Here is a 27695-nt window from a genome sequence, read left to right on the forward strand (position 1 = left end):
GGGAGGAAAGGAAGGCAAAAGTCCCCCCCCCAGCCAGCCCCCCCTCTCTCCCACCTGCATGTGTTTCGGCTGCCTGCGAGTCCCTAGAGCACGGAGAGGAGGAGGTGGTGGGCTGGAGCCGGCACGCAGTGTGACTAGGAAAGAATTAGAAGGAAGGACTCGATCCTTTCCTTAACCCTCTGCTTGCCAGGAGGGCAGGGGATTCCCTGCTCTTTGTTGAGTTTGAGCAAACGCAGCAACAGAAGCGGGTGGGCAGTAAGACCCTGAAGCAGAATGCAGGAAAGCAGCAGCTTCTGCCTTCCCTCCGCCCGACCGCCCGATCTGATTTTTGCCTGATTTTTGCCTATTTTTGCCCCTGTGCTCCGGCGAGTCAGCTCCAGGGACCACACATTCGCTCAATAACACGCACAGACATTTCCCCTTACTTTTTAGGAGAAAAAATCTGCGTGTTATAGAGCGAAATTTACGGTACTTAATAGTATGAAACACATTTGGATGGAAAGGAATCACATGGATTTTATTAGAGTCTACTTTGAAGTAAGTTTGTAAAATGCAATATATTAATAGCAAAGCATTCATTCTTTAAAAAAATCTGGTAAGTGAAAATCTATATTGGTTCAAAACAAATTTAGAAAAGAATAGGCATTGAACTGATCACACTGGGAAGTGTATTAGTACACAGAGAAATAATGAGGACAGCTTGAATCTCTTATTATTGAAAGCATTTCCATCCCTAAACTTTTTCATTTTTAACATAGTTTTCTTCCTTCTAATAATCTTCAGCATCACCTGCACAGATGGCAAGTAAAGCACTCTCATAATGTCCGGAGGAAAAATGCTGCAAGATAAATAAATATTCATTAAATATTACACATTTTTTTTAAAAAATCAGCAACAGCAACTCTGTTGCTTCTGCAAGAACTTAATCACTTTTTAAAGGGCAGAGCTGCTGATAGGAGTTTCTGAACTTGGCATATGTAAGGCAGATATAACCAAGAGGAGTTTGAGGATAGTCTTCATACACTTGCAGGACAGAGAAGCAAAAGACAGAGGTGATCTTCAGTTGCTGCTGTGCCTCTTCTTTCTCAGTGATACTCCTGTTTGGCCTAGCAGTGTCTCATGCAGGTTGAGGAAGTGCAGTGGCAACATGAGAGGGTGTTTCCAGACTGGTTATTTTGGGTTTGGATTCAATCTCATACCAGCAAATTCATGCTGTGCAATTGTAGTTCATTGGCAGGTCTTATGCAACAAATCTGCTTCCTCAAAAGACTGGACTTTTGTGATACGGAAATTGATGGGAAAATACTCCAGAAATTGGGGGACAACACTTTCTTAGACATAACCTCCCAACAAACAAGTCAGACTAAGAGCTCATCAAATAGCCAACGTCTAATTTCTGCAAACAAACGTAATAAACAGGTCACCTGGAAGCGCCTTGAGTGGGCATGATTCCATCTTGCAACCAGTCTTACGGTATTTCATCCCTGCCTCCTGTCTCCATTGTTTTGGCTTGGCCATCCAGAAGGATAGACTAACCATTGTTGTTATTTGCGGTTGGTTTATATTTGGGCCTTAGAATGAAGGCCAGCTTGTGAATTCGCCTCCTCCACCTAATACAACAAACGCCACCATCTGAAGGCAGACCCACAAAAAACCCCCACAGTCTACGGTGTGTCACAACATTCTTAGCCCATCCTGGTACGTTGTATTTGCTCTGTTTGTCTGAAAAGTGGCATGGGTATATGAATAAACACTATGCATAATTGGAACTTCATCGTTTTTGCCAGGGATCATTATCATTTAACTACTTCTTGTCTCTGTCATAGTTTCTGTGCCAAAAAGCTTTGCTATGCATATGGTTCATATTTGCAATTCAGTGGGTTTTTGGGGGACTGATTGCAAAGTTTGGGGCCATAGTCTCTGATATACTTTGAGGGAATCTTCTGTATGCTCCTCAACTAACTTAAGATCTTGTATAAGATAACTAATTGAACATACTGGATAAGGTCAAAGAGTTACTAGTTGTTGCATTCTAAAGGTGGAATCTATAATATCACTTGGGGAGCCCAGCAGTGTGTTCTTGGATTTCTCCTGGTGTAAAATTGGTTGCACTGAGTAAAATAAAATATATTAAACTATATTTTGAAGAAACTATATATTTTGATGAAATATAGTTTAATATCACAAATAAGGGGTACACTGTGTTGTGCTTTGGAGTAACAGCATTGCTTTCAATGTTTTTGGTGTTTTGTTTTATTCATGGAAATGACACCAGCTGCATTAAGTTAAGCAGACAGTGAGCCTCTTTTGGCTTCCAAGAAAATCAGGGCAAGTATGACATACAGTAAGAACAAGGGCAGTACCACTGGACATCTTTCGGAGATGCAGTGCATCTTACTAGTAGAAATTGTAAGCATGGTGCAAACAGGATTTAATCTGTTAAGAAACAAGAAGTTGGTTGGTTCATTCAGAAGCAATTACTTTCTGCATTCTTGATATCTGAGGATACGCATGGATGTCTAAAACGATTGCTGTCTTTTATTTTAATGTCTAAATTATTACAGTCAACCCAAACATACTTACTTTGATATCATGGAACAGTGATTTTCCATATCTCTCTTTATAACGTTGTCTTATGTTCAGCAGGTCTATTTCACTTCTGGCAACCAGTATCCGTATAACTGTTTTGTTATGGAATCCTAACTCCTGAAAGGGGACAGGAGACATTTGACTGTTTTAGATGTCTGTTTTTTACATATAGCATTGAAACAGGTTAACTTTTTGTCTCAGATGATAAATTAGGATGAATGGTCATGGAATACAGTTGTGAGAAATATTGAGAGTAATAAATTTTTACTGTACAGACTGTGCTGCACTCTGCATAAAAGTTAAAGGTAAAGGGACCCCTGACCATTAGGTCCAGTCGTGGCCAACTCTGGGGTACATACAGAGCATACAGCTTCCTGGTCATGTGACCAGCATGACTAAGCTACTTATGGTGAACCAGAGCAGCACACAGAAACATACTAAGGGGTTAAAGAAAAGGAGAATTAAGAATCTCTCCCTCTCCCCCCCCCCTCTCTCTTAACAGTACAAACTTATGTATGTCTACTCAGTAAATCCCACAGAGTTCAATGGATTTTATTTCCAAGTAAGTATGTACAGAATTACAGGCTAAGCTGCATTTATTTATTTATTTTGCTTTGGGACAATGAGACTTTCAAGAAAATGTGGGTTTATAATAGTAGTAATCTGAGTAACTGCTGAATGATTTTTGTTGATACTTCAGTAATTGCCTATTTGTTTAGTTAGTACAACCAACAACTTAAAGCAGCCCATATAAGGAGTACCCAGATACTTGACCTGAAAAACATGAGGTTTATGGAACAATGGTGACATCTAGAGGACACAGTATTCTGAACTGCACTTAGCTGGCCAGTATGTCTTTCCCATATGGCAAGATAAATTTGCCCATTATCTATGAACGGGCTTTTTCCCCCAAGAGGAAGCAGTGATAAGGGAACAAAAGAACTATTTGTAGGTTTGATTTTTATGATGAAAAGCTTAGAAAAATCTTGCACATTGTTAATTTTTTACAGGGAAACCTTTGTAATATACTAATGTATGCACAGTTATATTGTGTCAGATACCTCTGAAATTGCAGTTGGCTAGTGTATATGCATTTGCAAGTTCTTTTTAATATGGTCCAAAATGACATTTATTTGCTGCACCATTGAGCATATGAACACAGAATATCTTTGCTAATGTGACTATTGGATACCGGTACATGAATTGCAGGTACATTTATGAACTGAGAAAATCATTCAAAATCTGTGTCACTGGTCCTCTCCTGCCCATCAAGGACTATGCCTGAAAAATACTTTATAGGCTCCAGTTGACTCCTCATTACTCCACATTCTAATGCATGGGCTAAGCACTTTAAACGATGCTATAGTAGAGATCTGAGAAGTCTCTCAAGCATGGGAGTGTACGAGTCAGACTTACTCTGCAATTTGCTTTAATTGGGATACAGCTGTAACTTCTCACCATTGTACTTTTACTGCCCATCCTTTGCAGGGGTGTGCAGATGTTAATTTTAACAGCTCACTTGAAGATCTAACTTGAGCAGTAAACTGGAGGAGAGGAGAACAGCAACTTTGAATTCGGAAATATATGCAAATTGCTGCCTTGTCGGCATTTTAAAATGCCTTTCGGCATCTGTGGCCCATAGATCTCAGGAAGGCACGAGGAATCTGGCCATGAAGCATACCTAGTTTTTTTCTGAGCAAGTCACTGTCTCTTATTATAACCTATTACAAAGGGTATTTGTGAGGATACACGTGTGTGTGTGTGTGTGTGTGTGTGTGGTATATTGTAATCCACCTTGAGCATTTATTTAGGGAATTTGTTTAGGGAAGTTTTTAATGTTTAATGCTGTATCATGTTTTAAATATTCAGTTGGGAGCCACCCAGAGTATGTGGGGTATGTATGTATATATGTATGTATGTATGTATAAATAAATAAATAAATAAAATAATAATTGAAAAAATATAGAGGCCTCACTGTTAACATATAAAGTGGTGTAAATGTCCTCCTGCCATGATACTGTGTGAGGGGATGAAACAGTTCATTTTCTCCACCTGTATGTTCTATTTTTTCAAGCAATTTTCTTTCATCCCATACTGGAAGTGAGTGAGTCAGGGAGAAGATTGCTCATGATGACAGTGAGTTCAAGTGAGGGTAGGAACAAGGTTTACCTTCCTTCACCCACACACTTCTTTTCATGGTAAAAACACCCAAACAAATCTTGCTTTATAAGTGAGCACAAAGTATATGCAGCTGCCCCATGGACCGACTTTGTCCCCACGTGTGTCTCTTTACTATCCAGCTGTCCTCTGGGAGAAAGAGGGACAAATTATACTTCATGATCAGTCCTTCTCCCAAAAGGTTCTTGGGCAAATTCCTCAATAATTACTTGAGGAAGCGATGCTTATTCTCAGGAAATTAAACTGAACAGATGTTTAAAAATAAAACAGGTAAATTGAGTTGATCTGCTGGTCCTTGAAATCTCAAGAAGCAACTCTTCCGAGCCTCACTGATCAACTCTCAGAAGAAAGGGAAAGTTCCTTGCGATGTCTATTCAGAAATTAAAATGGACACTATTTGGAAGTAAAGGCTTTTTGAAATGATGGGCTCACTTTCCTGCAACAAGGCCCAGTCAGGAGTTAAGTGCTAACTGGCCAATGAAATATGCAATATTTAGGGTTCTTTGGTGTGTATAGGGGCTTATCCTGTTGCCACATGCTGGCACTTTAGCTGTTCTGAATGCAAATGAAGCTTCTATAGAAAATAGTGCATCTGACAGTGTCCAGGTTATTTTTCAAACCACAGAGCAGACGATTTATTGCATGATGGCACCTCCTCAATTGTAATTTCAGGTTTGTACACCAGAGGGAGTGTCAGTCCACACTGAATTGTGCCGTTTCAACTGATGGTAAAGATTTGTTTTCAGTTGAAGATGCATACAGAATCACAGAATTGTAGCGTTGGAAGGGACCCCAAGGGTCATTGAGTCCAACCCCTGCAATGCAGGAATCACAACTAAAGAATCTCTTGACAGGTGGCTATTCAACCTCTGCTTAAAAATCTCTGATGGAGAGTCCACCAATTTCTCACACTGGCATTTGTCCACTGGGAGGGCAGTTTAGAGTAGAATCTCATTCTTCCAAGCAATTGGCTATGGAGAATTTCTGATGCAGTCACTTTTTGACACCAGCTCTTCCATCCCTATCAATGTTGCCTTGTTTAAATAGCATGGCCCTTAAGGCTCCTTTAGTCATTACTCATGTGAGGGGCTAAAACTCTGCCTTTAGCACTACCCCTGTTGTCACCTGGCTCCTCCTACCTTCTCACCTATTCAGAGAAATTATCTGCAGCAGGTTCTTCCAGGCTTCTAAGATGTATGACTAGAGAAGGTTCCCCACGTCACATGTTTACCCTGAGCATATGGCATGCTGGAAAGAACTGCGCTTCAATGAGGGTTGGTTAAATGTACGGTCCCATATTCCCAGATGTAAAAAGTAAAAAGGTAAAGGACCTCTGGATGGTTACATCCAGTCAAAGGCGACTATGGGGTTGCGGCACTCATCTCACTTTCAGGCTGAGGCAGCTGGCGTTTGTCCACAGGCAGCTTTCTGGGTCATGTGGCCAGCATGACTAAACCGCTTCTGGGACAACAGGACACCGTGATGAGTGCTTGGAAGAGCACATGGAAATGCTGTTAACCTTCCCGTCGCAGTGGCACCTATTTATCTACTTGCACTGGTGTGCTTTTGAACTGCTACAGTAGGTTGGCAGAAGCTAGGACAGAGTAACAGGAGCTCACCCTGTCTTGCGGATTTGAACTGCTGACCTTCCGATCAGCAAGCCCAAGAGGCTCAGTGGTTTAGACCACAGTGCCACCTGCTCCCAGATGTAACTAAACAGGGTTTAAGATTACAATCCTAAGTATTCTTTGGGGAAAGTCATTACTGTTGAAGTGCCATAAATGTTCATAAATATATGGTGTGGATGCCACCTATGTCCCACCAAACTTATTTCTGAGTAGAAACATTTAGCATTAGGTTGTAAACCTGGGAGTGATTTGTATCCCGAACCATTTTTGGAAAAGTGTTGTTGGGTTGCATTTGCATTTGTTACTACATCAAGTGGATTGTTTGGGATTTGTGATTGACATGATTATGATTATGAGAAAGCCCTAAAGCTAGGAAGCAGCACTTTAAAACTGAGGATTACAACTCCTTTAGAGGAGAATGGGGCCACATACAAACAAAATAGTAGCAAAATTGTGCTTCTCAAATTACGCAAATACTCACGTGAATTGCATTGTAAAGTCTATATGCAAAATAGGAAGCTTTGTCTCTGACACACAGAACTGAGGGGGAAATCAGACAACAATGTTACAGACTTAAAAATTGAAACAAATTTGACATTAATAATCATTAGTTGTGTCTTGGATGGTATGAGCCCGTCCATTTCTTCCCTTTTGTGGAATATGTTTTTCTGACAGTTGGTGGTGTATGGGTTCGAATGGAAGAAACAAACAGAATGAACACTGATATCTGAAGTGACTTAAAATTCCATAGTTTATAGTTAGCTCTATGACACTCCAACATCATGAGCAGTGTTGGCCTTAAAATGCTCTGTTTTCCAATCTTCTAGTGGGGCTAGCAACATAATTACTCACTAGAAGTTTCAAAGGCTGCAGGCATTTAATTGTCTTTGTGCCATCTATTTCATTAAATATTTTACAGTTCGAAATGGTCTCTTCAGATGTCAAGAAGACCAATTCCATAGAAAAGCTGTATTTAAACTGGAGTCTAAAAAGCTTTAACCATTGTCAATAGTTTCACTGAGTAAAGATCTAGACTTCCTGAACGTGGTGCAGGAAATCTGTAGCAACAGCAATAAAACACAAGTACAATTAGCTGCTCATTCAGAGTGCGCAGCAATTTTCTCCAGGTGAATAGTAGCTGGTAGGTTGGAGAGCTTATTGCAGTGTTAAATGAACATAGTGCTTTTCCCAGCTTGCATTTCATTTTTTTCATTTTTGTATATGTGGTAATGTATAGCATATATACAAAATGTGTCACTTTAAGAAAGGGATGATATAAAGGATATTAAAACATAAAAGTAATATCATAGTGTAGTAAAATTTATAAATATTTTGTTACCTATTGCAACCAGTAGTTCCTGAAAGTATCCATCATAACATTGATTAATGGCATCTACTATATCTTGTCCAGAGATATTCTGAAATTCCTGGAAAACTTAAGAAAATATATGGCTGGTGAGGAGTTAGTTTTTTCTCAGTTAATTTTAATAAATGAATTGGAATATTAGTGCTCCAGTTCACTGATAGTTTGAAGATTTTAAAATAAAGATCTAATACAGTATTCAATAATTTGAAAAAAATATTGGCCACTTTGCCAAGGAATGTGCTTTGACAATCACCACTGCTTAAACTGAGAAAAGAATTATAATGGCCTTCATCTGCCCCCGTTGCAACAAAACATGTCTCTTCTGTATCAGTCTGTACAGCCACAGCGGCACTGCAGCCTTCCAACAATTTGACTTAACCCTGAAAGGCACACACCTCTACTGTCTCCCGAGACAGATGAATGCCAACAACTACACATATATGCCGTATGTAACAACTATAGTAGCCATTGTCACTTATGACTTATTTGGCCAAGGTGAGAACATCAGTATGATAGATTCTAGTGCTATTCTCTGGCTATTTTACACAATAGTGCTGTTTCAAATAGGTTCCTTCTGTACATGGATATCAGTTTGGCACAGCAAAAAAATTGTGTGCAACTTGTGCAATGGACCCATTTTGCATTGTGGTCCATCTAGGTCCGCCCACATATCGGAAGATGTGTTTGGGCATGGGGGGAAGGGAGAAGCTGCTTCATAAGAAAATAAGGAAAGCTTTGCTGGATCAGGCCAAAGGCCCATCTAGACCACCAGCTTGTTCTCACAATGGCCAACCGGATTCCTTCCAAAGCCTGCAAACAGGACTTGTGCATGACTGGCGTTCAGAGGCAATGCCTATTCCAACGATGGAGCTAGAACATAGCCATCATGGTTGGCAGCCTTCGATAGCCTTGTCCTCAATGAAATATGCATTCATATGCATGCATTCAGTATGTTTCCAATCACAATTCAAAGTGTTGGTGCTGACCTTTAAAGCCCTAAATGGCCTCGGTCCGGTATATCTGAAGGAGCGTCTCCACCCCCATCGTTCAGCCCAGACACTGAGGTCCAGCACCGAGGGCCTTCTGGCGGTTCCCTCACTGCAAGAAGCCAAGTTACAGGGAACCAGGCAGAGGGCCTTCTCAGTAGTGGCACCCGCCCTGTGGAACACCCTCCCACCAGATGTCAAAGAGAACAACAACTACCAGACTTTTAGAAGACATCTGAAGGCAGCCCTGTTTAGGGAAGCCTTTAATGTTTGATGCATTACTGTATTTTAATATTTTGTTGGAAGCCGCCCAGAGTGGCTGGGGAAGCCCACCCAGATGGGCGGGGTTTAAATAATAAATTATTGTTATTGTTATTGTTATTGTTATTGTTATTGTTATTGTTATTAGTTAATTGGCCTTCAAGTGCAATCCGTTTGAATTAAACTAAGCTGATTTCTGGGAATATTAGCGTTTGGGCATGTCAAGTGCTGTATGACTCTTTCTGTTACATATTGACATGGTGAAGCCGTGACGAAAACGAATTACCCATCCACAACTGCTGGTAACTCTTGTTGCACAGAATCATCTGCAGCAGGTTCTTGTGTTCTCCAGTTTTTTGCTGGCAGGCTTCCCATATGACCTAGATCATTAGAAGAACGACAGTGAGCGGGAGGCGATTACATCAAATAACTTTTCAAACTAATTTTGAAAATTGTTGGATACCATAGCATCCTGAGCAGCCATAGCAGGATCTGCATACCCTTCTTGTCTCGTTCCCTGGAAATAAATAACTTGAAGTGAGAATTTGTGATGATCACAGTAGTGTGCTACACCCCTTGCCCTGGAAGCCCATTTATCGCTTTAATTTGACATGGAGCTAGTTGTAGCTACTCAGATGAGGGCACTGCACACAGCTTTCAGTATTGAACCATGGATACATGCATTCATATATGCACTCTTACCATCCCCTAAACCTGGTTATATTAAACACTGTCCACCCTATCTTTCATTTTCATTTTACAGACAACAGCACATCTGATTAAACACCCACCTATGACATGCAAACCATGTTTTAGTGTTACATGAAGCTTTAGTGTTACATCCCCCCCTGCACCCCTCATGCACTCTAATTTCTGCCCCCTACTTAGTACAAGCCATAGTTTCTCATCCAATTTCACAATATCTGGCTAGTGCTTGCCTTTCAAACCAGAACTGGAATATATATTGAAAGCATAACTTCCATTTTGTGTCTGGAGGTCAAGTGCAAACCATAGTTTACTGATTCAGATGCAATGGCAGACTTTGGCTTACTGTGAATCAGGAAATTACAGAGGGAGTGGGATGGCATCAGTGTGAACTAGACCACAGATACCTTGTGAATATACCATTTGAAATAAGATGAGTGGTGAGTTCTGCTTCCGCAATTAGAAACAAGAGATTTCACGTGGCCAAAGAAGTGTGTATTACAGAGACAGTGTAAGCCACCTTGAGGATCCTTAGGACTGACAGGCAGGATAGAAATCTTCTAAATAAATAAAAAATAAGTTGTAGATGAAAATTCAGAAAGAATTCTCCCCTATTCATTCTACAAAAGTTCATTTTAAAACTTCCAATCAACACAGGACAACACAAATATTTTTGCCTTTTTAACCATGCAATTCTTCAAATAATTATGCAAACTATACCTGAGCAAGGTTCATAAGTGTATCCCTAAAGTGTCCAGAGGTCTCAGAATCAATATCTTGAAGAAGGTCACTGTCATATTCTAGGAAGAACACAAATGCATTTCAACTACGTATGAGTAAAAGCTGATATTTCACATGTCAAAAGATGTCCAATCAATGCCTTTCAAAAGGCTAAAGAATTCTCTACTGGCTAGACTGTAGCTGTGACATAAGGTGCTTAACACTGAAAAGGTAAATAATTTCACTAGGACAAAGAATTCAAGAATAAAAGCAATCCTGCTGCGAGAAGAGCAGTAATGGCAGCTTCACTTTGCTGAGAAACAACTTGCACAATTACCCCTTGCAAGGTGCATCTGCAGGGTGTATGTGTGTGCGTGCGTGTGCTTTTGTATGCATGCACAATTAATTTGTGTGAAATGATGACTAAGCTCTTGTGAGCTGGCTGTGCACTGTGGACCATTTCATTGAATCCTTTGGGACACAGAGGTTCTGTTGGAGGGATAAAAGGTTTCTTGGCAAGCAAGTCAATGTGGAAACCCACTGAGCTGCACAACTTGGAGGAAATTAATTTGTCTCTAATATAAGGATATTGGGAACAGGAGATGGACTGGAAGGGTGTGAATATTCTACACCAAGCAGGTAAATAATAATTATCATGATAACTATGCTGCAGAAGAAACTTAGCATAGTAAGCAAAGTACATTCTCAAACAGCAACTGCAAAAAGAGTCCCTAAAATGAAACTGTGTGAAGCATAATATCTTCATTTTATTAATGGGAAATACTGGCTCTCTACATGCTACATCCTGATTAGGAGGCATTCTACAAAGTAATCATAGGAACTCAAAGATACAAAAATATATTCATATAATGTACAGTGGTGCCTCGCAAGATGAAATTAATCCGTTCCGTTAGGCTCTTCGTATAGCGGTTTTTTCGTCTTGCGAAGCAAGCCCATTGACAGCTTAGCGGATTAGTGCTATTAGCGGTTTAGCAGCTTTTAGCGATCAGCTGTTAAGCGGCTTATCAGCGGAACAGCTGATAAGCGGCTTAGGAAAAGGGGGGGGGGGAAGGGGTAAAAAACCCGCAGGAACTCGCAAGACGTTTTCGTCTTGCGAAGCAAGCCCATAGGGAAATTCGTTTTGCGAAGCGCCTCCAAAACGGAAAACCCTTTCGTCTAGCGGGTTTTCCGTCTTGCGAGGCACCACTGTATATGAATTAATTATAACCAAATGTTATGGAATTTTTAAAATTGTTTTTTGTTCCAATGTGGAATAGTATTAAGATCCTGCTCTAATGACTTAATAATGCCACTTTTTAACTTAACAAATGATTCGTGGTCTGGTCCTTTCCCACATCTTCAGTGAGGGAAATTAGTAGGATAACAAAAAGCTCCTTGTGGCCACAGAACAATCATGTTGTTTTAGCTATGCTTAGTATTAAACATGAACAATCATGCCCAATGGTTATCAGAACCCTCATTTTACTCCATATAAATAAAGTAGAGCTGTGCATTTTATTTCTAAAACACAACTTAATTAAGGGATGGAGTAAGAAAGGTGTTGCTATTGCACTTTGTTGCCTATGCAAGCCACCCCCTCTCCAAACACCTATTTTTTTAAAGCAAGGAAGAACTGGTTGGTTTGGATAATAGAGGCATATTTAAAGCTTACATGTGCTACAGGATGACTGCTTAATCCTATGGTGTTTGCTTGGATGTAAGACCAACTGTATTCACTGAGGCTTACTCCCAAGTAAGTATCTATTGGATTGCAGCCTCAAAGTAGTTTAAGAATAATAATGACTGTAGTTTTTCTGGTGTGTGTGTGTGTGTATGTGTGGAATCCTGTCAGCACCTCGTCAAAGTACAATTCCCAGGATTCTGTGGGGAAACCAATGACAAAAGTAGCACAAAGCATGTAGGCTTGTAATATAATTAGGCATTTAGCCTCTTCTAGATTGCAGCTGCAGCTGTACATTTTTGCAGGAAACAATGGGGATTATTACGCATTAGGTAGGCCTCCTTCATCTGGAAGATCTCTCCATTTGATCTCGAGGCTAATATGTCAATGAGGCAATTCTCCTCTGTGCCAGCCCCCTAGGTCAAAGCAGAAAAAAACATTGCTAGTATAAACAGTGGTTACAAATCCATTTATTTAGAATAAATACAGCATGCCATGTTTTACCTCAAGTTCTTGTTTTCCTGAGAAGCAGTGATTTGAAAAATCTCATTGCTTTTTTAGCAGTGCATTGGTCACTGAGCATTGGACTGCCTAAGTCTGTGACATTTTGAATTTAAGCATTGCTGATCCTTCGAATCCCCGCAGCGGGGTGAGCTCCCGTTGTCCAGTCCCAGCTCCTGCCCACCTAGCAGTTCGAAAGCACCCCTAAGTGCAAGTAGATAAATAGGTACCGCTTTATAGCGGGAAGGTAAGCCAGCTGGTACTGGCTCGCCAGAGCAGCTTTGTCACGCTGGCCACGTGACCCGGAAGTGTCTTCGGACAGCGCTGGCTCCCGGTCTCTTAAGCGAGATGAGCACGCAACCCCAGAGTCGGTCATGACTGGCCCGTATGGGCAGGGGTACCTTTACCTTTACCTTTTATTCCTTTGATAAAACAAGGTGGAAAATGATATAAGCTGCACCAATATTAGCAATATTTTAGCTCCACATGAAGTGTGCCAGTATTACGGTGTCCTTATGAAACAGTAAAAAAAAGGTATCTGGAACCTGCAGCCCATAGGTCCAATCCAGACTTCCAGGTCTCTGAATCTGGTCCATGGCACTCTCCCTTGGACATCCTTTTTCACCTCACTGACTTGCCATCTCCTTAATCTGTCCTGTTCTGCTTCCTCCATAATTGCCTTGAGGTGACCACTGAGGAAGAAAGCAATCTAGATTGGGTTGATGAAGTAGAGTGCTTTCTCCCTGCTTTGCCAGTTCAGATGGATTAAATTTGGGCTGAAGAAGTCTCTCTGCAGCAAGTATGGAAGAAGATCAGGCTTGTGAAGCAGTGGTAGTGCGCTCTGCTTTGTTACTGTGTATTGTCCCAGTTGCACACATGAAGCTTGGTAGCATGCTGCTATGCTAAGACTGGAACCCCAGGTGCACTAATCTGAGAATGAGTCATCTCACTGAAATTCTGAATAAATATGCAGGGGACCAGGCAATGTGGCTATTTCATGCTTAGGCAAACCATTATGGGAACAAGGTTTGAGTCCATGTAGAAATAGCTTCATCATTGACAGTTGCAATGGGTATGTTTGTGTGCAGAACTGGAGATAATAGCAGGACAATAGTAGCTATTAGTTCCACATGTTGGCCATAAAAATTAATTTGTGATGAACAATCAGCTGCTTTTGTTCTGGTTCATGGTCCTTGTTTATATATAGTGATACACAAGTTTGTTCCATGCTTTTTAGTCAAATTAAATGATTAAATATATACCTAAAATCTGTGGAATTACCAATTATCATGTTCATATTTTCTCCCATTTTATTTATTTATAAAATGCTTATACTACTTGATATATTAATAATCTCTAAGCAGTTTACATAAAAAGTACAAACAATACTATTCAATAAAAGTATCTAAGAGCTAGGTAAAAAGACCCCTAAGTAGTATCAGTTGCCAGGATAGACCTCTAAGTTGTAGCAGTTGCCAGGATATTGTCCTGTTCACCTCTGTATAGTTCCATCTTTATTTCAGACATTGTGGTAGACTGCAATGTTTAGCTGGTGATATTGTGAGGTTTAGCTGCTGATAACATTGCAATATTTAGCTGTTGAGTTCTTGCGAGGTTGAAAACCAGATATTGCCTAGCCCTTACACACATTGTGATTCACAATACATTGCCAGCTCAAATATTATGAAACAATTATCACGATGTGAACTTCAAAGTTCATATGGGTGATATAATGATATATTGCCCAGCCCTAGTAATTACTATCTGTGTCTCACAAATTACGCTAGTGAGGGCATTCTAGAGATTGGGAGATTTCATCAAGAAGATCTTCCACATCACCATTAAGAGATAATCTGTGGGTTGTGGAATGACAAGCAGGGTCTCCTTGGAAGATCTTAGTGATCAGAGCTTGGTCTGTCCAAGGGGGAGGTGGTTTGCTATCCGAGGCAGCTCAACCGGTTCCACTGCACTGAGTGCCAAGCCTAGGGGATGTCTCAGGGTGTCACAACTGTGACATAGTGAATGGAGCAGAACAGAAGGCAAGAGATGGAGGCCACCGAATTTCAACCTCGCACAGGGTGCTGCTAAAATTTGAAAGACCAAGGTCCACCCCTGCTGCTAGGTAGCCTGGACTTAAATTGATATATTAACTCCAGATTCAATAATAAAACCCTGACCTTATGGTCTGTAGCCAAATCTCAATAAATAAACTATATATAAATGTCTACAAGGGTTCAACAAGTACCTTCATAGCATGCCAGAGTTCATGGGCATCATATGACGCAGGTGGATACATCAGGCCAACCATAACTTCCTTGAAATGACCCGAGAGAGTTTCTTTCAGGTCCAGTAGTAAATCCTTGGGAAAAGAAAGCGATCTTTAGTTATCCTGCACATCCTGCATTTCTCAGTGCAAATTCATTGCTTTACTGTATATGAGTGATGGAATAACCATGTACAATCTTAGTAATAGTGAGGAGGCGTTCTGCAGCTTTGTCACACTGAACATACCAAGTAGAAAACCACTTACCCTCAACAACAACGGAAACTGTGAGAATGATCAGGAACATACCAGAGAGTAAATCCTTTTGAACTTAGTTCCGAGTAAAAATGCTTTGGATTGCAGTGAAAGCTGCCCAGTCTTTTTTTTTTTTTTTTTAATAATTTTTATTAACTGGCCAATCACATCAAATTAAATCACATCATATAAATTCCGAATTACAAAGCCAAATTTTTAAATTTTTTGGGGGGAACCCATACTTCAAGATCCAAAGGGGGATTCAGATCATCTTCTTATTACTGCGTTAATGTCCAAATCAGTCCCAATCAGTCCAAACAAAGTTCATAATTCTATCCAGTCTTATCTTGGTGTTGCCACATCATATCTTGTTCGTATAATTTCTCTTTTTCCTTTACGATCTCTTCTGTTAGTCTCCTTAAGCCGATAGCAAGTGTAATACTCCTGTGTGGATTTCCCGTTCCTCCACTAAGTCCAGATGGTTTCCATATATCTCCTTCGTAGATAACATCACTTTTTCCATCGTAAATTTTGGCATTTGTCGCTCTTAAGTCCCACCGAGAAGTTGATTCACGATATGTAAACAACTCTATTTCTCTCTTTCTCCTCCCAGACCCAAGAGCTCCCACAATGCCTCACAAAATGGCGACGGCATTTTTTTTTCTGAGTGTGACGCTCCAAAACTCTTAGCTTTCCAGCTTCATCTTGAAACATTGCTTTGGATCGAAAGTTTATCTCCACACAGCCTTAAATCCACAGCTTAAGTCCTTAATTTCTGACTCATTAGGGGAGGGGGATTCTTGTTAAATCACATGAAAGGTAAGGGCAGGTTTTCCCCCCCTCCCCCCTCAGTCATTTGTCATACCGTATCTTGACGTTCTTCTCGTATTTTATTGTTGTCTTGTTATCAGAGATCTCTTCTGTCAGCAGTATTTACTCCCCTTTTTCCTTGATGTATGTGCAATTAATCACGTCCAAATTGTTTCTTTTAAAGATCATTGCAACCAGCGGCGCGAATCGGGGACGGCGTCAAGGAGTGCCGAAAATCCCACAGGAGGTGCCCCCACCCCCACAAATTCGGGGGTGGTATAGGGCACAGCAGGCAAGGGCCGTCCCCCCCATAATCCTGGGGGGGGGTTAAGGAGGCTAATTACCCCCATCATAGCCTCCAAATTACCTCGTGTGGGTCGGAGAGATGTTATTGTCAGCCATCTTCCCATGCGCCACCTAGTGGCCCCCCCAAAAGCTGCCCAGTCTTGACCCAGTTACCTGGGGGTAAGCTCCACTGAATACAGTAAGGCTTCCTTCTGAGTCGACAGTGTCAGGCTCCATTTGCAAATCAACTCCACTTGTAAATAAAGGATTCAACACTCCCCATGTTTCTTAAGAAATGTTTGTCTGCTGAAGCATTGCAATTACAGAATTTAAAGTGGATTGGTGACCTTTTCCTTCAAAATTATAGGAAGGCCTTCACCGTTTCCTTCATCTAGTGCAAGGTTTTTCTTTTCAGTGTAAACAGGACTCCATTTTTGTACCTACATGCACCACTTTTAATTGTTCTCTGAGATGTGGAGGAAAAATGAAAAATGGAATATTTCAGGATCAAATCAGAAACCTGGATGGCTTCTGTAATTACAGGGCTGGCCTTGGAAAATCAGGATGCTTGGAGGGTATGGAATTTGTGTGTGTGTGTGTGTGTGTTAGCACTATTCCCAGAATGCCCAAGCCACCATTAAAATTACTTCATGTGTAGCTGTGGATATTGTACAAAAAAATGGCATGATCAACTATATCAGTGGCTATCACCTATTGGAAGGTTTGTTCCTCACACCCTGCTTGGTGCTACCTTAGCTGGCACGATGACCATCTGTTAAAGGAGGCAGACACCCACACCCCTGGTGTAGTACAACTCTAGAAGGGCTAACTATGTACACAATCCTCTGATACCAGATATGGGATTTCTAATTTTGTAATTTGGTCCATGGGGTCACGAGGAGTCGGACACGACTAAACGATTAAACAACAACAAAATTTCACCCTGTTTACCATTCTTTGCATGTATGCTACTTCTTTCAGCAGCTGAATCCTCACTCAGCCTCCATCCATAGATGAATCATATTTACTCGGTAGGAGCATATTGTCTTTTCTCCATTTTACCAGCCTTTATTTTGCTTTGATCACCAATTCAAGGTCTAGATTTTGATTGACTGAATCAAAACACAAGGGGATGTGTCCTCCAGTGCAACTTGGCTTTAAGTGTTTCTTTGTGAATTGTGTATGATTACTTTCATTACCAAGGGATTTAGAAATAAAGGGGTAATATAAACTATAAATGAAATATAGCACGGCTAATGCAAAAGCTGCTCTCAGAAGGCGAATAATTAAAGGTAACCACAGGCCCAGTGAATATAATTAACATAGCAGGCAGAGCAGCAATGAGGAAAGAGACATACAAATTAAAAATGAATTTATGATGAAGAAACAATATGTAATCTTTGCTGAATGCACATTAGATACATTTGACAGCCACTAAATCACATGTGGAATAGAAATTAATTCATTAAGATATTTGCTGCTGACAGCATGCCTGTAGGAATTGATTAATAATACAAATGGAGACTAATTAAAAATTACCCCCTGCAATTAGAACTAGGGTAAATGGAGAAGAGCAGTGAAAAATAAGACAAGACAACTAACTCTGAATTGTCATTATTAACATTTTCTAATTATCTCGGTTATGAGAAATAAGCATAGGGTAATTGTAAGAAGGCATCTCAGAGAAGTTTGTGCTTAGGTCTAAATGAGAGAACCAGTTTGGATGTTTTAATGGAAATATGTGTCTCAGTGGAACTATGTGCTTCAACTTGCATCTGTTTTTGCTTTTTAAAAATTCATTTTGCAATTTGCAATTAATTTTAATGCCAGCGTTTTCAACTTCCTCATTAATGATCTTAGAACTGAAAGCAACAGCCTTATAGTTCTTTTAGCTTCTCTGCAACTGTTCTGAGCTGTGTCAGCCTTTGTTGGCTCAAGGGTGTCTTACATGAACAGTGGATATCAGTCAGCAGACAGGACAGTGATCCTGGTTCCTTGATGCATTCATACAGTGCACTCATTTTTGCCCGCACATAAAGACTATGAGATCATCTCATAGGTGGGTGTAGTGTGGCATCAGGATTTTCCCAGTCCTGATACCTGATACAACAGCTGATACTTGGATAAAGGTTCTGGGTTGCACCAAATTTTATCCAACAATCTCATTTGCCATGCACACACACATTTATTTAGGATACTTATAGCCTGCTTTATAGCCCTGCTGGAAATGGCTCACAAAAATTATCATGCTAATCATATCAGCCACAGAAATGGCCCTATGATGGCAGGCTAATTCATGTGGCATTTCCTGTTCTCCACTTTGGTGATCTTTGGCTGTCCTCTGAGGTAATATCTGAACAGAATATTAGGTACTATAGAACCATCAGAAGCATTATGGAGGAAAGGCTTTTCCTTCAAGTTTCCACACATCCCATTTAAGGATATTTACCAGCAAATGTGATTGTTACATTAAGGATGAAGAGGCCCAGACAATCTGTTTTAGGTGAGAGCAAACCCTTTTTTGGAGGATTTCATTTAAAAAGAACATTTCCCGTGCTAAAACACCATGGCTGCACACTGTCCAACCCAGCCCTAGATAAATCACATGATCTAATTCAGACATGGAACTGTTCTTACTGGTTTAGGGAACAAACCAGGGTTTCATGACATGTTTCCTTAAACCAAGGTTAATGCTAACCAGAAGGGTTTGGACATGTCCAAAACTCATTCACGTAATGCCAGGCCATAGTTTAGCATCATGTCTCAACACACCCAATTAGCTCCTTCAGAAAGAGTTTGCAAGGGCCTCCCACCATGCTGCCATCCACTAAGTCTTGGATGTTGGATTTCAGGACAGACAAAAACAAGTACTTCTTCACACAGCATGTAGTTGAACTATGGAATTCACATTAGCAACAGATACTGGTGGCCACCAACTTGGATGGTTTTTTAAGCAAATTGGACACATTTATGGAGGCTAAGGCTATGAATAGCTACTATCCAGAACTGCTGTACTCTGCCTCTACTGTTGGAGGCAGTAAGATTCTGAATACCAGTTGCTGAGAATTGTAGCTGGGGAGGGTATTGTTATGCTCAGGTTCTGCTTGTGTGCTTCCCATCAGTATCTGGTTGGCCATTGTGAAAACAGGATCTGGACTAGATGGTCCACTGGCCTGATCCAGCAGAGCTCTTCACATGTCCTAATGACCTCCACATGCTCATTCTTGGGGCCAAGGAGATCTGTAACTCAAAGGTGCTTTGCAGTAGTGTTTCTTGAGCAGTAGCATCCTATATTGCATGAGAAGATTTTTGGAAAGTTGTAAAAAAAAAGGTTGAAATAGCATCAGGTGTATGTTTGTATGCACATTTTGTTCAAAGGGGAGAGAGAGAAGAGATTCCATTATTCTTATTCTTATTATTGCATTTATATCTCCATTTTTAAAAATCCAAGATGCTCAAAAAGTTCAAGGTGCAATGCATGGTTCCCCTCCTCATTTAATACCCACAATAACCCTGTGAGGTAGGTTAGGCTGAGAGGCAGTGACTGGCCGAAAGTCATCCACTGAGCTTCATTGCTGAAAGGGAACTTGAACACTTGTCTCTCCCAGGTCTTAGTCTGACAATCTAACCACTACAAGAACTCTGGTTCACCTAAACTGGTGCTTTTTATATTCTGGCATATAGACTTCATCCCAGTAGACATGACCCATGAAGGTAAGTCTTCTGCTGGATCAAAAACAGGACACGGTCAAAGTGATGGAGAAATGGAATAAGAACTTTATTAGCCCACAGACCTGAAGTTCCTATGATGACAGTGAAGCAAATAGTTCTTCATTCACATGTAGCCAACAAATGAGATGGCAGTACTTCTGGATACACCAGAAAAATATATATAAAACCAGTAACAGTGATAGGAACAGGAGACTGAAAACTATAGTTGTGAACAAAATGATCAAAACCTACCCTGCCATACATGTTCCTGTAAGCCTCGGCAATCATGAGTCTCTGAGCATTGCAGCGCTGCGTTAGAATATTAATTAGAACATCTTTATCACAATCTTTAAGAGAAAGAAAATATAATTATTAGATTAGGGAGCAGTTACTTGTTTATCATGCCAGTGTTATTGGCACTGGGCAGTGGTTGCTGTGCTTTATTCCACTGTGTTAATTGCATTTCCTGCAGAAAAAATATCAACAAATGAATATCCCATTGGCATTTACAATCCCCAGTAGTATTTAAAGTACTTATGTGCCTGTGACTTGCTGGTGTGCCACTGACAAATAGTTAGCATTATCAGATGCATTGCCATATCTCTCAAGGGCAATGGACATGAGCACATCAAGAGAATGGATAATGGCTTTCATGGAACAAGAGCTCGTCATTGCGTAAAGATTTATATCTGACCCTTGTGTTTACATCCTTCAGATACTGTTTAAATCTTTATTTTAATGTTACTGAGCTCCAGTTTTTATGGCTACTTACAATTGGATTACTGATTGAAACTACATATATATGTGTGCAAAGGGATTGTATAATAAATACAGGAGCTCTTTTATTTTCTGTTTCCTTCACAGTAGCCTCTGAGTAATGCTCTGTGCTTTGGGAACCCAATTCTAACAAGAGAAGAAGAATGTGTATGGTTTCTGGCTTATGATTGGGGTTTAGTACTAAAATGATACCTTAAAAGCAGTGATTTAAAAACTGTTCTGGGCAATCCTGGAGGATGTCAGAACTTTTTCAGGAGTTTCAGTAGCTTATCGATAAGACAAGATCATTATGGACAGGCACATTTTCCTAGAAGACAGCTTGCCTACCACTAATGATCTGGAGAGTTGAGAATAGCGAGACAGGAGCCTAGAAAGGCTTTGTTTTCTCCTTGTTAAAGCTGTTGTTTTTTTCTTTTTTTTAAAAAAAAAAACTTCTGAATATAATTAAGACTTTTATTTTTTCTATAAAGCAGTGAGTGAAAAAAAGCATTGTCCTTTATTTTCTTGAAAAGTTTCCACAGTATTTTTTGTCTGCTGAATATACTCTAATTCCCCTCAATGATAATGCTGGACTGTATCTGTATCTGTATCTGTATCTGTATCTGTATCTGTATCTGTATCTGTATCTGTATCTGTATCTGTATCTGTATCTGTATCTGTATCTGTATCTGTATCTGTATCATCTCCTACCTTTCTTCCCAAAGGAGCCCAGGGCTACAACCACATCAACATCAAAATAGCTAAAACCTAAACATCTAAAAACCAGAGTTATAACATCCCCAAAAAGTTAAAAATACTATTTCCAGATCAGGAAAACCTTCACACACACACACACAGAACAGGACACCCATCTTATCAGGATTTGGTCTTAGTCAACTGGCCCTTCTCTAGTCCATCACTGCTTCCAAGTCACCTGTCCAACATTGTCACATCATCTCCTGATTCCGATGAAATGGAAAGATAGAGCTGCATGTTATCAGCAGACTGAGGATGCCATGCTCCAACTATCTAGATGGCAGCTCCCAATGGTTTCATATAGATATTAGATAGCACAGGAGACAGATTGAACCCTTGTGGAACCCTACAACTCAAAAGTCATTGAGTTGAGTGACAATATCCTAGTATTTTCTGGTAGCAACCCACAGTGTCTCCAAATCCTACCTCCCTGCAAAACTCCAGAAGAACACCATGGCCAATGGTGTCAAAAGCTACTGAGATGTCAAAGAGAACCAGTAGGGTCACACTCCCCATCTCTCTCTCCTAGCAGAGATATCAATCAGGTCAACCAAGGCTGTTTTGGTGCCAGACCTGAGCCTGAAACCAGATTCAAATGGATCTAGATAATCTGATATATAACATTTCTTCTCTGCCCTCCCCTTACACTGGCTTTTGGTGCTAGTATCTGTACATCCATTAAATCTAAAGACATTTCAGAATAAAGGATTGCTTCTGAATGTTAGTTAACATATTTGCATACCCATTCCTTGTAGAGCTCCCCCAAGAACCTGGGCATCCATAACAGGGTCAAAAGTAGGAGCTGGGAAGATTGTCCCTTGAATCTGTTGAGAGAAAAGAAATGTGAGCCTTTATTTTATTTTATTTTATTTTTTATTTTTTATTTAAATTGACCTATTTTTTTTTAAAAAAACAATGCCCTGGTGGTCAATGTAGGGCTAAGCTAGAACTACATATCTTTGCATTTTAAATGTATGGAAGGGTCCAGATCAGGCCTCTTGAACCTGCAGTTTGAAAAGGAAAAAAGTTACTACTTTGATCACATGAATATTTTTAGGAGCACCTTAGAGACCAACTAAGTTTGTTCTGAGTATAAGCTTTCGTGTGCATGCACACTTCTTCAGATACACTGAAACAGAAGTCATATATAGTGGGAGGGTAGAGTGGGGTTTTTCTCAGAAGGGTAGTAGGAGATGGCTACTCTCCTACTCTCCCATCTCCTACTACCCTTCTGAGAAAAACCCCACTCCATTGTGCTATGTGTTTTTATGTATAGTCGTACCTTGGCTCTCAAACGTAATCCATTCCAGAACTCTGTTCGACTTCCGAAAACGTTCATAAACCAAGGCGTGGCTTCCGATTGACCGCAGGAGCTTCCTGCACTCAATCGGAAGCTGCAGAAGCCACATCAGACATTTGGCTTCCAAAAAAATGTTCGCAAACTGGAACACTCACTTCCGGGTTTGCAGTGTTTGGGAGCCAAAACATTTGAGCCACAATGCATTTGAGAACCAAGGTATGGCTGTATTTATCTTGTAAACCAACCTGTGATATTCAGATGAAGGGTGATGTAGAAATATAATAAATAAGAATAAAAACTAATAATAATGTGTAAACCTTGGAGTTCAGCTAGCTTTAAAGCTTTGAATTTAAGATAATTTAGTTTTTCTCTGTACATAAGTTGCCTGTGCAGCCATTTGAAAGAAAGAAACAAAACCACTCGGCCCACCTGCATTTCAGCATCAGATTTAGAAAAGAATGCACATTCTTTCCTCTTTGGCACTTTCCTAATTCATTATCAACTTAGAATTGAAATTATTCTTCCAAAGCACAGCTTTGAAAATATTGATAGCAGAAATAAAGAATCCTTGGCAAGAAGAAAAAATGTGTAAAAGTTTGAGAGAAATAAGACCTTAAATACCCTCTGGTGAATAAGATACCTCACCAGGCTCCGATGTATTCAGCTAACACCTCCCCATAGATCAGAGTGAATTATTAGAAAGGGCATTATACTTGTGCCATCGCTGGATTCCAGCAGCTTTGACACAGCAATCTCATCACAATAACTCCTTCTGCAGATTAGTCTAAAATATTTTTCAGGATGGGAGAGCACATCATAAATCAAAGTGAGGAAGAACCTGCAGAGTCGCTAAGGTTCTTCCTCCCCCAAAATAGAAAACATGTGTTTGCAACTGCTGTGAGACAGATCACAAAATACTGTGGATAATCGACTACCGAGATACCCTAAATGCGGTCTACAAAAGAAGAAGAAATAGAAAAACTACCAATAATCACCCTCCTTCACACATACATGCTGAACTCTAAAATAGTTACTGTAAGAGCCTGTGCTTAAATCAATATTGTACAATTGAGCTTTTTCCCTCCACTGTTGCCACCAGCTTCTGCAAAACAGGAATAAAAAAGGATTGGGGGAACAAAAAGGTTGCCAGGGAGCTGTTGATTTCAGATAGAACAGAAAAGGGCCAGTTCTATATTTCCAATTATTTTGGGGATAGAAATGAAGGCTGTCCCACAATGTCCTGATGCAGATAAAACATGGGTCGCCACCTATGCACCACCAAAACCAAGGAAATGCATTACCAAAACTTTACACAAATGAAGACAGATTTGTATAAAAGTTGCGTGTGCCATTTTAAAAATATGTATAGCTGTAGACTTACTAAAATTTAAATAAAAATGCAATATATTTCACCACAGTGGGAAAGACTGTGATCACTCAGTCTGTTGTACAGTTGCAGTTGATGAGCAATAGAGGCTTGTCTTACGTAAAGTAGGCAACCTTTCCACCTTAAATAAAACACTAACAGTATCTTGCCCATCTCTACCCAAGTCAGGTGTGGGCTTGCACAATCCCTCCACTTCTTGTCCCTGCAATATCCCTCCTCACTTCCCTGGCTACCGTGAACTATGGTAGAGAACTGTGTCTGCACTGGCACCAAGGGTTAGAAAGTTGGTTTGCAAAACTAGTTAAACCAAATTAAAGCTGAACGGTACTAGAATTTACCTTGGTAAGCAGCAGTGCAGATGAAATGCCACGTCTTAGCTACTACTAACCAGAGAAAGGGTAGGACGTAAGAACTGGTACCAATCTCCTAACCATGGATAAGAAATTGAATGCATGTAATACTAGCAGAAAGCAATAAATCAATCAGATTTTCATTCTGGTCTAGTTCAGTCACAAACATGATGTTGGTAAAGAAACATCCTATGCACATATTAGATTATCTGGTTACTAATAATAATAATAATAATAATAATAATAATAATTTATTATTATTATTATTATTATTATTATTATTATTATTATTATTAATTATTTATACCTCGCCCATCTGGCTGGGCCTTCCCAGCCACTCTGGGTGGCTTCCAAAAGAATATTAAAATACTGTAATACATCAAACATTAAAAGCTTCCCTAAACAGGGCTGCCTTCAGATGTCTTCTAAAAGTCTGGTAGTTGTTGTTCTCTTTGACATCTGATGGGAGGGCATTCCTCAGGGTGGGCACCACTACCGAGATATGCACTGCTGGACTCTCAAGTTGAACCAGCCAACCTGTGCTGGTGGGTTCTTTTTCCTTCTGATGATTCTATGGTACATAATATTCTGATGATTAAAAACTGCAATCTGAAGCATGAACAGCCTTCTGATAATATTTGTTTAGTAAGTCACTGTTCTGATAAAGAACAATGGAAGTTATGCTTTCATAGAGGGAATGTTTTATGGCTGGGAATTCATTTTAAAACAAACTGTTTCATACTTATGATTTAGATCTACTTTTGCAAACAGGTCCTTTCTGATCCATCTTTATTGCAAATTACCAACAACAACAAGTCAAGAGAAATTTCCACCCTCTGTACAATACATACAGAAGACAATAAATAGTTCCTGCTTCTTAAATTATATATGGTTGCATCCAATAAAAGGCCATCAACGTGGGATAAAACATCCCCTACCACTTTCTGGAAACCATTTGGATCCATTAAGTGTTGGGGCGGACCATCCGAATCGGTCCCACCTCCCTGCAGGGTGGAAGGGTCACGATTATGAGAAAAGCCTCACCTGTTGGCATTCTGCCTGTCTTATTACTGAGTTACCTGATTTACCTTTAGATCCTATACAGCAGTTTGTAACATTCTGAGCACTGATTTTTTATTTTTGCTGAGGATGAACCTGAAAGGAAGTAATCTGTTTTGTAAAAGGACAAACTTGAACTGGAATTAGTTCCTTTTTGAACAGGATGATTGGGGACCGAGCATGTGGAGAAACGGAAGAGAGAGTGGAATGGAATATTCTGGAACATTCCGTAACTGATTGCCTGGAACCCTGAACAGGAGCATTCCACACTGCAATGATTTGCTACAGTTCTCACTTGTTTTCTTTTATTCTGCAGGAAATTGGGTGTGATATACTTATTAATGCCAGTGCCCTGTTTGTGAAATATCAGTGTTTGCATTGTGGAGAAGGCTAGTACATGGATGTTTATGCCCAGCAGCAGTGTGACAGTAATTGATAGTCTTTTTTGACCTTCCTTTCCTAGTATTTTGTACATTTGATCTTGGACTCCACCCCATCCCCATTCCAAAGACTAACCAAGCAATGGTTATTATGCTGTGGTGTGAGATGAATTACCGTATTTTTCGCTCTATAAGATGCACCAGACCACAAGACGCACCTAGTTTTTGGAGGAGGAAAACAAGAAAAAAATATTCTGAATCTCAGAAGCCAGAACAGCAAGAGGGATCACTGCGCAGTGAAAGCAGCAATCCCTCTTGCTGTTCTGGCTTCTGGGATAGCTGCGCAGCCTGCATTCGCTCCATAAGACACATACACATTGCCCCTTACTTTTTAGGAGGGAAAAGTGAGTCTTATAGAGCAAAAAATACGGTACTTATGAAAGTAGGTTCACTTGTTATAATGAAACCTTTGCTTCAGCTGATACAACTTTACACATAAGCAATATCACACGTGAAGTTCTACATAGTTGCTTCTCTTCTATTTACGGTACTTCCCAGCTCACAAGTTACACAGCTCACATAATTAGATCATATGCAGAAGGGGTCTTGAGAGAGGAAATAAACAGCCAATTTAACAAGTGAGTCAGCCCCTAGCTGTCCTTCTGGACATAACTATGAAATCATTTGCTGTGTTTAAAAGGCAGCACTAAATCTAGTTAATCTAGACCCATAAGCAAAACATGTGAATTATTCAAATATTATTGAACTTGGGTAATCAAATATGAAAGAAATGGACTAGAAATGAAAATGACTAATACGGTGCTAGAAAAATAAGTGGGATCAGGGTACATTTCCTCGAGGAAATGGATTGTCAGTTAAATTACTGCAAATATTTTCCTTCAGTTGTATAGCTAGAGAAAGATCATTTGTGCCTATGAAAGTCTTCTATTGATTTTTCAGAGCAATTTGTAAGGCATACACTAAAAGCATTTTGAATGGATAAGAATATTACTGGCCATATTAATAATGAACTCTATAAGAGACATCATTGTCCTCATACATGGATTAAGCAATATATTGTCGAACACTATTAATGTTATTCTGCATAGTACTGTTATTTATAGATGTCTTTTCAGTATAATTAAAGGTAATTAAGACCACAATCCTATACTCACTTACCTAGGCATAATCCCTGCTGACCCCCATGAACCATAATATGCAGATTGTCAGCTTTATTTTTATTTTTTAAAGAGCAAGTTTCTAGGAGTTATAGAACTTGAGATAGGAGAGAAAATGTATAAACCCCATTCTTCTCATTTTTATTAGAAATTCACCTGCTCCCCCCTTTCAGTGTTTTACTTTGCCACCCCTAGAAAAATCCCTGTTCAACTCAGTGAGATTTACTTTTCAGTAGGCATTTATAGGATTGTGCTATAAATATTCATCATTAAACAAAGCAGGCTTTAATAAGTCACCAAATTATTCTGCTCCTAGATGGCAGATGGACTTCAGTCTGTCTGACCAGTTTCCCACCAGCAAACTACACTTCTGATGTTTCTTGGGGAAAAAGAAGCAAAGGTTAATTTGAAAACTGTGGATAATTGTACTCACGTAGTTCCCGCTATACATCTTGGCACAAATCTCCAAGTAAAAAACTACTTGGATGGTGGGTTCAGAAAAGAGACTGAAAAAAGAGAAGAAAAGAAGCTCAAATGCTGTAAAGTTGTTCAGTTGATGAACTGGTAGGACCAGGGCAATCAAGCTGATT

General features: G+C 39.9%; 1 protein-coding gene across 1 annotated transcript; it reads right to left on the minus strand.

Moving 5' to 3' along the window:
• Window positions 1-496: 496 nt before the first annotated feature.
• On the minus strand, window positions 497-27695 carry ANXA10 (annexin A10). The gene is made up of 12 exons (XM_081875469.1): window positions 27539-27695; window positions 22194-22275; window positions 20192-20286; window positions 14861-14974; window positions 12440-12530; window positions 10434-10513; window positions 9472-9525; window positions 9295-9388; window positions 7735-7830; window positions 6877-6935; window positions 2584-2706; window positions 497-838 (listed from the first exon to the last, which is right to left on the minus strand). Exons 1-12 carry the CDS (start codon window positions 27554-27556, stop codon window positions 770-772), a joined length of 975 nt encoding a protein of 324 aa, XP_081731595.1. The 5' UTR covers window positions 27557-27695; the 3' UTR covers window positions 497-769.

Source organism: Podarcis erhardii (assembly GCF_964252035.2).
Source record: "Podarcis erhardii genome assembly, chromosome: 9".
Taxonomy (NCBI): domain Eukaryota; kingdom Metazoa; phylum Chordata; class Lepidosauria; order Squamata; family Lacertidae; genus Podarcis; species Podarcis erhardii.